At 39.5% G+C, this 14,713-nt stretch overlaps 1 protein-coding gene across 2 annotated transcripts in view; it reads left to right on the forward strand.

The window, feature by feature from the left end:
- The first annotated feature begins 2,825 nt into the window (after nt 1-2,825).
- LOC5578986 (ER membrane protein complex subunit 1) overlaps nt 2,826-14,713 on the forward strand; it is a 31,207-nt gene continuing 19,319 nt past the window's right edge. The window contains exons 1-3 of one of the 2 annotated variants that reach the window (XM_021857291.1): nt 2,826-3,049; nt 3,123-4,231; nt 4,348-4,365. In XM_021857291.1, the coding sequence (XP_021712983.1) occupies nt 2,934-3,049; nt 3,123-4,231; nt 4,348-4,365 (1,243 nt within the window). In that variant the 5' untranslated portion in view covers nt 2,826-2,933. The remainder of the gene's footprint in view (nt 3,050-3,122; nt 4,232-4,347; nt 4,366-14,713) is intronic. The other variant, XM_001664115.2, reaches the window with a different exon arrangement.

The raw sequence follows: 14,713 nt of genomic DNA on the forward strand, positions 1-14,713 counted from the left end.
GAACTTTCAGCTTTTGGATTGAAAACTTCTGAAGTTCAGTAATAATTTTTACTTTTTACTGAACTACGGTAGCTGTCGGACCCAATTTTGCAACATTACCGAACAGGTCGAAAAGTCAGTAAAAACAATTACCGACTATTCAGTAGTTGATGATTTTTACTGACTTGTCGTCAAAATCAAATCAAAACAAACTGATGCGCATGCGAAAATGTGTCAAATAAGAATCTCCTGCTGTAGAATCATCCGGCGCCAGGAGACACGTCTTAGCTTTCATCTTGAATTCCGTTCGAAACGCATCGTGTAGTGTAATGTAAGAACTCTGAATGTTATTCAATTGGAACGAAGAACTTTATCTGGTATTCGCTTAACAGGTTGATGAACCCCTTCCATCTGACTACCAAGAACATCCGGTATTGTACGTGCGAGGAACGTTTCCGGAGGATACTACCGAAGGAGTTATTTCGTGGAGAGGTATCACGATTGGAATGCAGAAAAGCTTATTGGACTGCCTTGAAATGCTTTGTCAGTTGTCGGAGGTGTTCAACACTGAAACTCGACCAAGCGACAAGCAATTTTTCATTTTCATCAAGGCAATTTTCATGAGTGTGGAAAATATCACTACAACTGGTGAAACTTTTTTGTGCCGAATCAACTAGTTTCGTCATAGCTTAGTTAAGATGGTTGAGATGCTCATGATGGGCTTAAAATCAAATGAAATGAGCAGACTTATAAGAAACAAACATAAATACATCTAAAGCAACCTATTCTAGCGTTTTATTTTTTAATGCACAAAAGCAATGAGAGAAAACAAATAATTACGGTTAATATTCATTACCGTGCAGTCGGTAAAACGACGAAAACAAATTTTTCGAAATAACTGGGTATCACGGTTATATTGGTTGTAAACAAACGAAATCATTACCGACCACACAGTAAACTAGACATGTCAAAAAGCTTTTCTGTTTACTGAATGTTCGGTAATATTAAGAAGAGCATTTCATTTTACTGGGAGATCCGTAGTTCCAAAACCCAGTAAAATTTTACTGGGGTCGGTAATCTGAATTGGCTGTGTACTGCATTTGGTCCCTCGGTAGTGCAAAAGGTACCCAAGCTTGACAGATTGCAGTACACTTTTAACGGCATTCTAGATTACCTTATGAACCATAAAATATTGGGCAACTGCAAGGGACATGGGGGTCTTTAATTTGTCTTTGTTTTTCCTGCAGATACATACGTGCATTTAAAAAACTGCTTGATCAAACGTATTGATGTTTTTTTTTAATAAATCGCATGAAAATAATGTTTTCGGAGATGTTTATTGAAGCAGGACGAAAAGTATCCCTAAATTGTCATTATTCTTAATAGCTCCATTGGCCATTCTCAAAATGGGTAAATTTTTACCCTTTTTATGCCGTGAGCGTGATGTACAAAAAAGGGTAAACATTTACCAGTCCATTGACAGAAACCGCTTTTACCCGTTATCTCTTGTATACCGTGTTTACTCATTAAAGCTAAGTATGCTGTTTTGCTCAAGAAAAGTAAAGAAATTCCTTGACTGAAAGGGTCAAGAAATTTCCTACAGAGAGCCCCCTTTGAAGTGACATTTCTTCTCAACTGCGTACTGCGATCAGAAAAAAGTGATTTTCTTGACCATTTCTTGGGAGAAATTTTCCACGCATCGAGATAGGCGATTCCTTTTCTTGTCAGTAGCAAACCGGCCTTAAAGCTAAGTATGCTGTTCCGCTCAAGAAAAGTAAAAATTTCTGCCCAAGAAATGGTCAAGAAATTTCCTTCAGTGAGCTCCATTTGAATTGACATTTCTTTTCAACTGCGTACTGCGATCGAAGAAAAATGCTTTTCTTGAGCATTTCTTGCAAGAAATTTCTCACGCATCGAGATAGGCGATTACTTTTCTGTTGAAGTGCATACTTCGCTTAAATGTGAAGAGGCACTTCTAGCGAAAACGGGTGAATTTTTACCCATTAAAGGGTAAACGCAAACTACCGTGTACTGTGTTGTACGGTGGGTGTCACGGATTGAAATACAATGCTTTGTAGTCGAGGCTACCCGGATCATTCAGTGAATGGAATAAACCATTAAAGCCCCAAACGCAATGATGGCGGAACGGCAACGGAAAGCCGAACCGGTTCGCCAGCATGAACTACAACAAGCTTGTCGACTAAGTGTTAGTTCAATTTCATTCGTTGTCAGCTCAGTCGAGATGGTGTGATTCATCCTGGCGAACCGGTACCGCATTCCGTTGCCGTTCCGCTATCATTGCGTTTGGGCCTTAAGGCCCAAACGCAATGATAGCGGAACGGCAACGGAATGCGGAACCGGTTCGCCAGCATGAACAATAATCAGCTTGTCGACTCAGTGTTGATCCAATTTCATTCGTTGTCAGCTCAGTCGAGATGTTGTGATACATGCTGGCGAACCGGTTCCGCATTCCGTTGCCGTTCCGCTATCATTGCGTTTGGGCCTTTAATGTACAATATAGCGTATTGTAATTGAATGTCGAAGCAACATTATTCTTGTTTGGATGTACAATCCAAAAACGATATAATATATTGTAACAGAACACTGTATTGTTTTTAATTGGTTTTATACCTTACAATTTTGGTCAAATTCCTATTTTTGCGTAAAACAACTGTTGCTTTTTTCTATGTAGCTTTGCTGAAAGAATTAAACAAAACAAGTTCAGAAAGCAAGCCAAATTGTTAGTGGGCCTTTTTTAAAAGTTACGCAAGAACCCGTTTGCGGGCGTAGCTTTGGCCTGAGTACAGCCCTGGCCGCAGGCAAGAACACGTCCGTCGTGGAACTGTCACCATCAGCTGTCAAAAATTAACAGACCAGAAAAAAAATCGGTAAAAGTTCACGCGATCGTGATTAGTGTCCGGCAAAATCGCGTGAAAATTCCTAATTTTCACACAATGGATTGCTTGAAGCGGTCCCCTAGTTTTAAACTAACCCACTGGCTTGTGGTGCTGGTTGCGGTTGTCCATTCCACCAGCGGATTATACGAGGATCAGATCGGTAAATTTGATTGGTAGGTGTCGTTTCCCAAAATAGACGAATCATCCGATTAGTTTTCGGTGCTAATCATTCCCCCCTTCCCTCAGGAGACAGCACTATGTAGGAAAGGTAAAATTCGGAGGATTTGATTCCAGTTCGCTGGATCGCATCATCGTGGCAACGGAGAGCAATGCCCTGGCGGCGATAAGTGCAAAGAGTGGGGACATTTTGTGGAGACAAGTGCTGGAGAAAAGTCCCCGGGGAGATATCAAGCTGCTTCACGTTCCGAATCCAGGAAATGGAGTCCAGGCCAGTGGTCGTAGCAGTAATCGGGCGTTTGATGTAGTCACCGTAACGGGGGCAAGTCCGGCAATGGTTCGCGGCTGGAACTCGAATACCGGAAGCTTGGAGTGGGAATGGTCACTGTTGCCTAGTGCTCCGGAAAAAGCCGAACATGCCTTTTGGTTTGTGGCGGAAGGCAGCTTGTATCACGTAGTTCCTGTGTGGGGATCTCATATCGAACTGACGGAGTACATGGTTTCGACGGGGCAACAGGCCAAGCCAACCACTACGCGGATTTCGGCGGCCTGGATCAAGGAGGGAAAATGTACAATCGCTGATAGATTCTTTGCCTGTGGCATGGAACAGCAAGTGTTGGCTATCGATTTACTAGCGGATAATCCCCAAATTGTTGCCAAACCATTGGAAACGATGGCTTTGGATTCACCGAGGGCAGTTCCGGGAGAGGCAGCAATCGTCCAGGATGACATTATGTACTCATTGGAGTCGGATTTTAAGCTGGCCCTGGGTGCGGAAGGATCTGCTCTAGTTGATGACAACATTTTGGAGGGAGAACGAGTTCTCTTGCGTAGCTCCGTTGATAGAGCGCGAAATGTACTACAAGTATCGGCCAGGAAGTTGTCCGACAACAGTGCCCTCGAGGCTATCGAGTTCGTTGCCGATTACGGGGAAACGTTCGGCAGCCCCGACTTGATTGCCGTGCGATGCAAAACCACTGGAGGAAATGGACCTCGCGGTCAGCTGGCTTGCCGGGTGCTGATTTCCAGCAAGGATGGCGCCCTGACACTGATCCAGCAGGGCAAAGCCAAGTGGACACGTGAGGAAGCATTGGCTGATGTGGAGACGGCTGACTTTTTGGATCTGACGCTGTCGGATGCCGAGGGCGCTATCGAGGAAGAGCTCAACAACAAGAACGGTGAGTTTCGGGGCAGTTGGATTGGTCCTAAATTTACACTGATTTTAAATTGATTAACATGTTCACTGTTTTCCATTCGTGCTTGCAAATGCGCAACATGGATCGTAAAAAAATAGAGGATAACGAGTTGGAATGTGAGTCCCATACCTGTGTGTGAAGTTTGTGTAACTTTTTATGTGCTTAGATTTTCGGACTTGTTTTAATTTTTCTGTGTTAGTAGTTTTATGTGACGTTTAGCATGTTTAGCACTACTGATTGTTCTGAAAAACATGTAGAACTGTTGCAGGTTGGTTATCAAATAGGGATAAAACCTTTGCTAATTCCTAAATTTCCCTCAAAAACAAATCAAAATCTTTCTTTATCATCTTGCTAGCAGTTTACAATCATCCCTCAATATGTTTTAATCCATATTTTCATGTTCTGTACTTCTATATCAGGTGTCTTACTTTTTGACACTTTTATCACAGACATAACGCTTAGAACAAATTTCTTTGAAATCCGTCGCCCAGTTTACACAGGTTTACACCATCCTCATCTGGTGAGCACGTTACACGAAATACTCTTTCGTGCAATTAGACCTACAGATGGCAGTAGGTAGTGTGAAACGTCAAACACGAAAAAAACGATGCGCGCGCCTCTGGTTTGAAACATAGCAAATTTGAAATAATCGTTAACCCACCGTCGGTCGCCCTAGTGTACTGAGTATACGCACTTTGCGAAAAGCCGAAAAACACGTTGAAAATCTCTTCAAATTGATCCGGGTGTTGGTCCTATTCCAAGATCTACTCTTCTCCTTGCTTGTACAGAAGAAATTTTTCGAAAAAATCAACGAAAAGTATTCGAAAACATCGTGTTTTTAACCTAAGTTTTTACGCGTGTACTCAGTACACCAGTGCGACCGCTCGTGTAACTTTTTTTTACCGGGCCCGTCACACGAGTGGTCGCATCGTGTACTGAGTACAGGCGGAGCAATTCTGCTTGTCAATCTAAAGCTAGGCAAGATAGAGTATTGATGCCTTCGGCAAATTTCCTCAGTTCAACGGTATCAATTGGTCAGTGGACAAATGAAACTTTGGAAACATCCTCAACTTCCAGTGGCCATCGGATTGTCCCCCGGGGGAACCGATGAAGGGGACATTTTGCAATGCAACTTCTCGAACACAAATATCTCAGGATCTAGATTGTTTAGCACGATGGTGTCTTCGGCAAAGTTGTTCAGTAGGTCAAGGACTAACATGTGATAGGCCGCTTGTTTCGGAATTCTGCCACCAGTTGGCGCTAGTGAGCATGTAATTTTTCAAACACAGATATCTCAGGATCCCGACTACCTAGAAAGATGCGGTCTTCGACAAAGTTGTTTAGTAGGTCATGCACTAACACATTATAGGCCATCTAACTTGAAATTCTGCTATCAGATGGCGCTAGTGAGTATACAATATTTCAATCACGAATATCTCAGGATCCCGATTTTTTAGAAAGATGGTGTTTTCGGCAAAGTTGTTCAGTAGTTCAAGGACTAATATGTGATGATCTATTTAATTCGGAATTCTTTCACCAGATGGCGCTAGTGAGCATGACATTTTTCGAACACATATATCTCAGGATCCCGATTATCTAGAAAGTTGACGTCTTCAACAAAAGTGTTTTTTTGTTTATTAAAGACACTTTACACTCAAAGAGTGCATTCGTGTCGTAAATTGTATTTGTTCATTTCACATATCAACAGCGTCTTACAAATTAAGTACATCTTTTTTTCGATCGTGTATAGTGCACCTTCCACTAAGAATCGGGTTTCTGGTCGCCTTGATTACACGATCTCTTGGCAGTGTTAAGTAGGTGATAAATCATGTGATAGGCCACCTAACTTGAAATTCTACTACCAGATGGCGCTAGTGAGCATGCTGTATTTTGATCGCGGCAATCTCAGGATAGCGATTTTATAGCATGATGGTGTCTTCAGCAAAGCTGTTTAGTAGATCAAGGACTAAACATGTGCTGTGCCGTTTGATTAGAAATTCTTACACAACACGGTTTATGTATTTTTTCAAAAGCATATATTTCAGGATCCTGATAAGGGAAATAAAAGATTAGAAAGATGATGTCTTTGATGAAGTGGGGGACGGACCTGGTGTACTGGTTAGAACACACGCCTCTCACGCCAAGGACCTGGGATCGAATCCCATCCCCGAGATAGTCACTAAAAATTTCAGTGACGACTTCCTTCGGAAGGGAAGTAAAGCCGTTGGTCCCGAGATGAACCAGCCCAGGGTTAAAAATCTCGTTAATAAAGATAGAAAAAAAAACTTTGATGAATTTGTTAATCACGGGTCAACGTGTGAGGGGTAAAATATACTTGAAATTCTTCCACATCAGGCTACACTAGAGGTCCTGATTCAATTTTTTCTAATACAGAATCTCGAGTTCCCGATTATTTTAAAACTTGACGTCTTCATCAAAGTTATTAAGTAAGCAAAGTGCTGACATGTTTTGGGCAATTATATTTGGAATTATGTAATTCGGTGCCAGTGAGCATTTTATTTTTGAACAGCTTATGATGCTGACATTTGGGCTATCAGTGCACGTTTTGTCAAATGTTTAAATATTTCGCTACCAATGAATTAATAGGCAAGCACAACATAAAACGAGAGATATAAGGTTCATTCTCGAATTCTAGATTAAAATTGAACTTATTTTTTACATTTAGCCCATTAAACGAACTTCTGATGAATACATTGAATATGTTTGCGTGAAAAGACGCACAGAAGTTCTCACATAAAACGCACTATATCTACGCAGTTTACAGGTAGAATCATCTCGGAAATTCTCATGATACGGTGAACCGGATAAATGGAGATCCGTACATACATACATTGTGTCTCCCACCTCAGCGAAACATTTCGCCAAGAACCCAAGAGCTGAGAATTTGGTAATTTTTAAAATCGAACCTCAGAACATATTCTACCGAGATATCGGCAAACTGAATTTTTCACAACATAAGTACTGTTCGGTTTTGGTAACATTCGTTTTTGACCCCAATGCAAAGGGTTTCCCGCAGAGTTTCCTAAATATGTTATGATATAGCATTAATTATGAACAATATATATAACAAAATCAATGTTATAGGATGATTTACTATTTCAGTATCTAAATAATTTGACTACAAAAATGAGTCACAAAAAGATCGTTTAATTTCGGCATGCTTCGTTTATAGCAACATAAATAATATTGAATGTTGCTGCACTGGTATATTGTGAAACCTCCATGAGTCAATTTTTCGCTACTCGATATCGACTCATGGAATCATACTAAAATTCAAATTTCATGTTCACTGTTATTATCCCCAACAACAGCTTTCCAAGGTACTGTACATAACGCGATATTACAATGAGTCGATGATCCCTTCAATTATCAGAGCAATCATGGAGCGTTGACTATGGTCTAATCCACCGGTGTACTAAATTCACTCGGTCTGAGAATTGTGACACTTGAGCGGGGCACGCTCCCGTATGATCCCCACGTGATCTGGACCCGCTCTAGTGTCAAAATTCTTCGACCGAGTCAGTTTAGTACACCAGTGGACAAGACCATAGTGGTTTTCACGCCCAATGGTATGGGTACCCTAGTGTAGATGTAGTTGTGAACCTTAGAGGAAAACAATATGCACTCAGTCTCGAAAAACACGCAGAAAACGGGTTTAAATTTTTCAAATTGGGTAATATTTCCATATGCATTTTGGTGAGTCTGGAAAGCGTGTGCAAGTTTCTTTGAGGAAAACAAAAACAAACTGTGTATGACGAGCGTATGCTAGTCTACGTGTGTTCAAATGTCACTAAGCTCTATAATGATAAATCCAGGAAATATGATTATACTAGAGATGCACTGAGAGCATTTTGAATTTATTTATAAACAACATAGACAGTGGGTGATATGAATAAAAAACTTTGAACTTTACTACATGTAGCATCTACTCAAAAACAAAATCCACAAAGTTTACTACACTTTTAGTATGAATAAAAAACTTTTCGAACATGTAGCACTTACACGGGAAAAAATTCTGTAGTAAAAATTACTATTTTAGCTGACTACGCCCATTCTTGAAACTACCATGCAATTTCAGACCAATTTACTATGTTTACAGTACATCTCACCACATTACTGGTACATTTAACAGAAATAATTTACAACAATCTGATTTCGACTACAGACATGGTAAAATCAAACGCATTTATGGTCTGCTGAAAATTGCCGGTGCGAGCGCTTAGGTTAACCCCCTAAAATGGTAGTTTTTACCACACAATTTTTTTGCGTGTACTACTTTCGAACATGAGCAGTGCTGAAGCTGCACGTTAAGAAATTTCCATTCAGAGTGCAGAGTGATTCTGCACGTAAAGAACTATCTATTCAGAGTGACGCTTAAAATTAATACAATCATGCATATGAAGGAAATGCATGGAATCTAATCGATTACGCGACAATTTGCACAAAATCATGAAGGTGCTGTAATTTGGCAAGATTTGTAGTGTAATTTTGCGATTAGTCTGGTATTCTCTTTATGTCTATGATTTTATGATGATGGTACATCAAAGAATTTTCTGAGTGGTTTTCGATCTTCGCCAACGCCAGTGATTGATGTTTTTTTATATTAGCTTAACATCTATGAAGAGATCTTGAGGCTACAGCTATCAAATTAGGAATAACATATTTTCTAGCACCAGTACTGAGATTCTGGTGAAATGGCGGTAGAATTTTGATGCTCCCCGTGTGTTTTCTTAACAGCATGTTAAATTCCGCAAGTTCTAAGTGTTTCTGTGATATTCTCGTTATTTTGGTGGGCTTTCTGATAGTATCCTTGGAATTTCTAGAACTTAGAATGTAGAGATTTTTATGGGAATTGTAGTGATTCCATTGATAGTCGTTAGAATTCAATGCGGATTTATCCTAAAACACCAGGGTTCCCTTCGAAATTATTAAAATTCTTATCGATTTCACAAAAAATCCCATTGAAATCTATAATATATTTACCGACATACTAAAGCTAAGTATGCTGTTCCGCTCAAGAAAAGTAAAAAATTTTGCGGAAGAAATGGTCAAGAAATTTTCTACAGTGAGCTCCATTTGAAATGACATTTCTTTTCAACTGCGTACTGCGATCAAAGAAAAATGCGTTTCTTGACCATTTTTTGCAAGAAATTTTCCACGCATCGAGATAGGCGATTACTTTTCTGTTGAAGTGCATACTTCGCTTAAAGGTTTATATTAAAGCTTTGCTTTGAAATTCCAACGGAACTAAAGATCAACGGTATCTTAAAGGTTTTTACAATAATTACAAAGATTGATTTTCAGAATTACAAATATTCACACAATAATTCGCAGGAATCCCAATCTCATAGATTCTTACAGAAATACCGTCTCAAAGATACCCACAGTATTCTAAGAGATTAATATCCGGAATCCCATTCCCACCCCAATTCGAGAGTTTTTACCAAATTTCTATTATTTCCGCAATATTCCTAGAATTATATTTAAACTTACAGAATTAAAAAATACGACATCCCTATCGGAATCCTAAAGTTCCTACAGGAATTCCGGAATTCCAAAAAAATCTGAGATGACAGAATTTACACTTAAAATTCAAAATGACATTATAAATATCTGAATTCTTACCGACATCCTAAAATTCCTAGAAAATAACATAATTATCGTAATGCCATAATTCACACGGTTATTACAAATTGCTACTGCCGGTAATCTTACCGGAATCTCAGAATTGGCAGGGCGAATGTTTTCGTAACCTCAGAATTCCTAAGCAAAACTCAAAATACCTTCCGAAATATCAAAGCTCATATCGTTTTCCCATGATGTTTACTCAAAAGTAAATTATTCCATTCAATGTCGCAATCTCAAAGCATGTGTAGCAACCTCTGAAGCTAACTACCAGTAGCTTTGTAGTAAATGCTACCTTTATTCATAGCAATGCGTTGTTTGTAGTATGTTCGAAAGGTGTAGAAAGGAAAATGACACAAACATGTTCCACTAGTGTTCCACATATAGCGTTTACTACCGAGAATGTAGTAAACTCAACTTTACTACATTTTATTCATACGGCCATGTGACTATGGTCTAATCCATCGGTGTACTAAATTCACTCGGTCTGAGAATTGTGACACTTGAGCGGGGCACGCTCCCGTATGATCACCACGTGATCTGGACCCGCTCTAGTGTCAAAATTCTTCGACCGAGTCAGTTTAGTACACCAGTGGATAAGATCATAGATCGTTGCACGTCTGACGTAACCTTGAAACTCCATATAAAAAAATGTCAACAATTCCAGCAGTGGATGACAGAGATGGAGAATTTTTTGTGACCTCACATGCACATTCGAGGTGATTCGAAAAATGTTGTAGTGTGCGTGTCGTTCCGTGAGTCGCCATAATAGACCGAGCTAACCGGAGACGTCACTTTCATATCGCTTTGCACTAACACACACCCATCTTCATTTTTGTGTAACAGCTTTCTGCCGCCAATTGGACAGGCCTTTCCATGAGACAGGTCCGTGTTTCCATTAGTTTCTATCCTTCTAGACCTCCATTAGTTTCTAGACCTTCCGAATCAGTTGATTTGAAACATCTCGTGAAAAGGCCTATTGCTCGATTGGAACAACGTTTCACGCATCTCTATATAAACAAATTCTGTGGATAACCCTTCTTTCTGGATAATCTAGAACTTCAAGTAGTATAGTAAAATACCTTAAGATGAATGAAAGATGACAGATTTGACAGATACGCGTATTTTGATCTCAATTGTAAGACCGTCTTCAGTGTCGTGTACTCGGAAAGCAATTCTATTGTAAAAACGATGTTAAAAATGAATATGAGAACGAATTTTATAGAAAAAAAAATTATACTGGTGGAGCTGATATAGAAATGAAAATAAATATAATTTCTAACCAAACACAGTTCAGCCAAGATTTCTTAGGGTTTTTTGTAATAGGAGCCAGGAAGCTGTTTGTTTCGAGAAAAATCCAACACAGTTCGTGAAGAGAACAGAAGACGCCAGATTTCTAAATACAGTCACACCTCCATGAATCGATGTTCCATAGCTCGATATCGACTCATGAAACCATACTTGAAACAAAAACAAAAATCATGGTTACTATTGTCGTTTTCGTTTTTAGGAACTGGGTCGGTGATCAACACATAAACAAACAAACGTCAAGCAAATTGTAGTTCGGTCGAACCTGAATCGGGTTGGGGTTGAAACTGTGATTCAGAACGGGTTGCGCCAGTTCCAACCTAGGTTCAAAAACGAATTCGACATATGATGCTCCCTTCAATCAGCTTTCCAAAGAATATCTGTTCCATGAGTCGATGATCCCTTAAATATCGACTGGAAGTTTGACTGTAGTTAAGATTCTGAAGTATTTACTTATGTAATGTTCATGCTGTATAGCGCCGTTTGGTGGGATAATTTCGAAAAAAAACGGATTATTACAACATACCTTAGCCTTGAATAGAATAAACCTGATAGAGACTCGCGTAGAGGAAAAATATCAACGTCATATGCAGCCCAGATTTTTTGCCCTACGGCACCTGAGCCTTCCAAATAAACGAGTTAAGTAAAAAAAATGTACAGCCTAGATTCCGCTGTCACGAAACGTCAAATGCAGCCAGTCGTTTTCATGGCTGAAAAAGCGAAAAGTATTCAAAATAAACTATTATGAAAAACCTCAGTCAGCGGAGCAGTTTTTCCAAAGATGCTGATAAATCACAAGACTGATTTATTTATAATGTCTGCTAAGTTTGCTGGCATGAAATTTCACTAAAAATCCCGTCTATGCTTCGGTGTGATGCAAACGCAATAGTTTATGGCTGAGATGGTCATGTGAGAGCTTGAACGGCTTGCACAAGATTGATGTAAACACTAAGTGGAATAAGAAAAAAAAAACTCAGCAATCGCAGAAAAAGAAGACCGTCTTCGTGAGTCTCGTCTCAGGAATAAACAACTGAAGATATCATTTTCATGATTATGTAATCACGATCTTAGACATTTGGGTTGTAAATATAGCGTACTCAGTAGCACCATCTAAGAATTCCGAACCAAATGTGGCCCACCACAAGTTTGTACTTGATTTACTGAACCATTTATCTGAAAACTTCATCTTTCGATGAAATCGGGATCTTCGGATATTTGCAATCATAAATCTGCATGCTCACTAGCCACCTGTTGGACGAATTTTAAAACTTGAGGTCCTTCGCATTTAGGCTTTCATGTGCTTTCATCTAATGAACAACTTTGCCGAAGATGTAATATTTCTTAGTAATGAGGATATCTCAGGACATTTATTTAGGAATCAGGATCCAAAGATATCTGCGTTTGAAAAATTCCATGATCACTAGCACCGTTTTGTGGAAGAATTCCTACAGTATGGCCCATAAAAAAATGCGGAAATCGTCATATCATGTTTTATGGTAGTTTTTACATAGAAAATGTGAATGAAACATAAATATTATTCATTACTTGTATTGTTTAATATATTTAGACTCAGTTTTTCGCTTTGGACATGATTTTTATTTGTTACTTTCACCTTACCAGAGAGGAATTGGAAGCATACCTTCAAATTTGATCATGTGGACGTCGAGTTCAATATCTGAGCAATGAAAGCTTCTAAAACACCAACGATGGCGACGGATTCTTCACAGGCCTTGTCTCCAGCATACGCCCATATCAAATGATTGAATTGATTCATACCTGGGTAATTGGAGACTTAAACATATTTTCGAAAAAACGGCTCATTTTGGAGAGCTTTGATTGAACCTTCATATAAGTGTGATAAGCGGCTCCGTTTTGCTCAAAACCTATGAGTTAGTATTGATATAAGTTGTCTCTAACCGAAGGAACAAATTTCATCCTCAAAAATCTTTTATAAGCCTCCGTATTTATTTTTTATTCAACACTTGGAACAGGTGGAAAGTTGATCACAAGAGTATATGACAATCAGACGCTGTTTCTAGCTTTGGGCGGACAAAACCTTCGAACTTATTTGCTTTCTTACATTATTTAGGACAGTTGAAAAAAAAATATGACAAAAGTTGTCCTGGATAGCGAAGTTGTGTCAGAATATACTACAATGATCAGAAATTACATTCACTATCAAAACAATGAAAATTGCGCTTGTGGATGCTATATTCACGTTCGAACAACTTTCGCATTTTTTATGGGCCATACTGTAATCAAACGGCACATCATATGTTTAGTCCTTGATCTACTAAACAGCTTTGCCGAAGACACCATCTTGCTATAATATCGCTATCCTGAGATAGCCGCGATCAAAATACTGCATGCTCACTTGCGCCATCTGGTAGTAGAATTTCTAGTTGGGTGGCCTATCACATGCTAGACCTTGACCTACTCAACACTTTTGTCGAAGACGTCAACATAACGGTACGAAGATAATCGGGATCCTGTGGTATCTTTGTTCGAAAAATGTCATGCTCACTAGTGCCATCTGGTGAAAGATTTCCGATTTTAATAGATCATCACATATTAGTCCTTGAACTACTGAACAACTTTGCCGAAAACACCATCTTTCTAAAAAATCGGGATCCTGAGATATTCGTGATTGAAATATTGTATACTCACTAGCGCCATCTGATAGCAGAATTTCAAGTTAGATGGCCTATAATGTGTTAGTGCATGACCTACTAAACAACTTTGTCGAAGACCGCATCTTTCTAGGTAGTCGGGATCCTGAGATATCTGTGTTTGAAAAATTACATGCTCACTAGCGCCAACTGGTGGCAGAATTCCGAAACAAGCGGCCTATCACATGTTAGTCCTTGACCTACTGAACAACTTTGCCGAAGACACCATCGTGCTAAACAATCTAGATCCTGAGATATTTGTGTTCGAGAAGTTGCTTTGCAAAATGTCCCCTTCATCGGTTCCCCCGGGGGACAATCCGATGGCCACTGGAAGTTGAGGATGTTTCCAAAGTTTCATTTGTCCACTGACCAATTGGTACCGTTGAACTGAAGAAATTTGCCGAAGGCATCAATACTCTATCTTGCCTAGCTTTAGATTGACAAGCAGAATTGCTCCGCGTGTACTCAGTACACGATGCGACCGATGGTGTAACTTTTTTTTGAGCGACTGACGGAAGGTTAAATAACTGGGCGATGGAAATTTCTTCAGTGTTAGGGCAATTCGCCTAATGTTGAACGGCTAAAAACCTCGCCTATTGTTGAACAGTGCGTATATTCCTTATGGCGGCTTGAACAATTAGCGAGCATTTTAGCCGTTCAACAATTGGCGAATTACCGTCAGTTTATCTGTGCTTTTATCATTTTAATAATGACTTTGCATAGTATTGTCACAGACAAACAGACGTAACACTTAGAACAAATCTCGATCAAAATCATAGTCACGAGGACATGTACGCCCAATGCTAAAATCAGCGTGTTTGGCCGATGGGCCAACAGATGG

The sequence above is a fragment of the Aedes aegypti genome, chromosome 1 (genome assembly GCF_002204515.2).
Source record: "Aedes aegypti strain LVP_AGWG chromosome 1, AaegL5.0 Primary Assembly, whole genome shotgun sequence".
Lineage (NCBI taxonomy): Eukaryota > Metazoa > Arthropoda > Insecta > Diptera > Culicidae > Aedes > Aedes aegypti.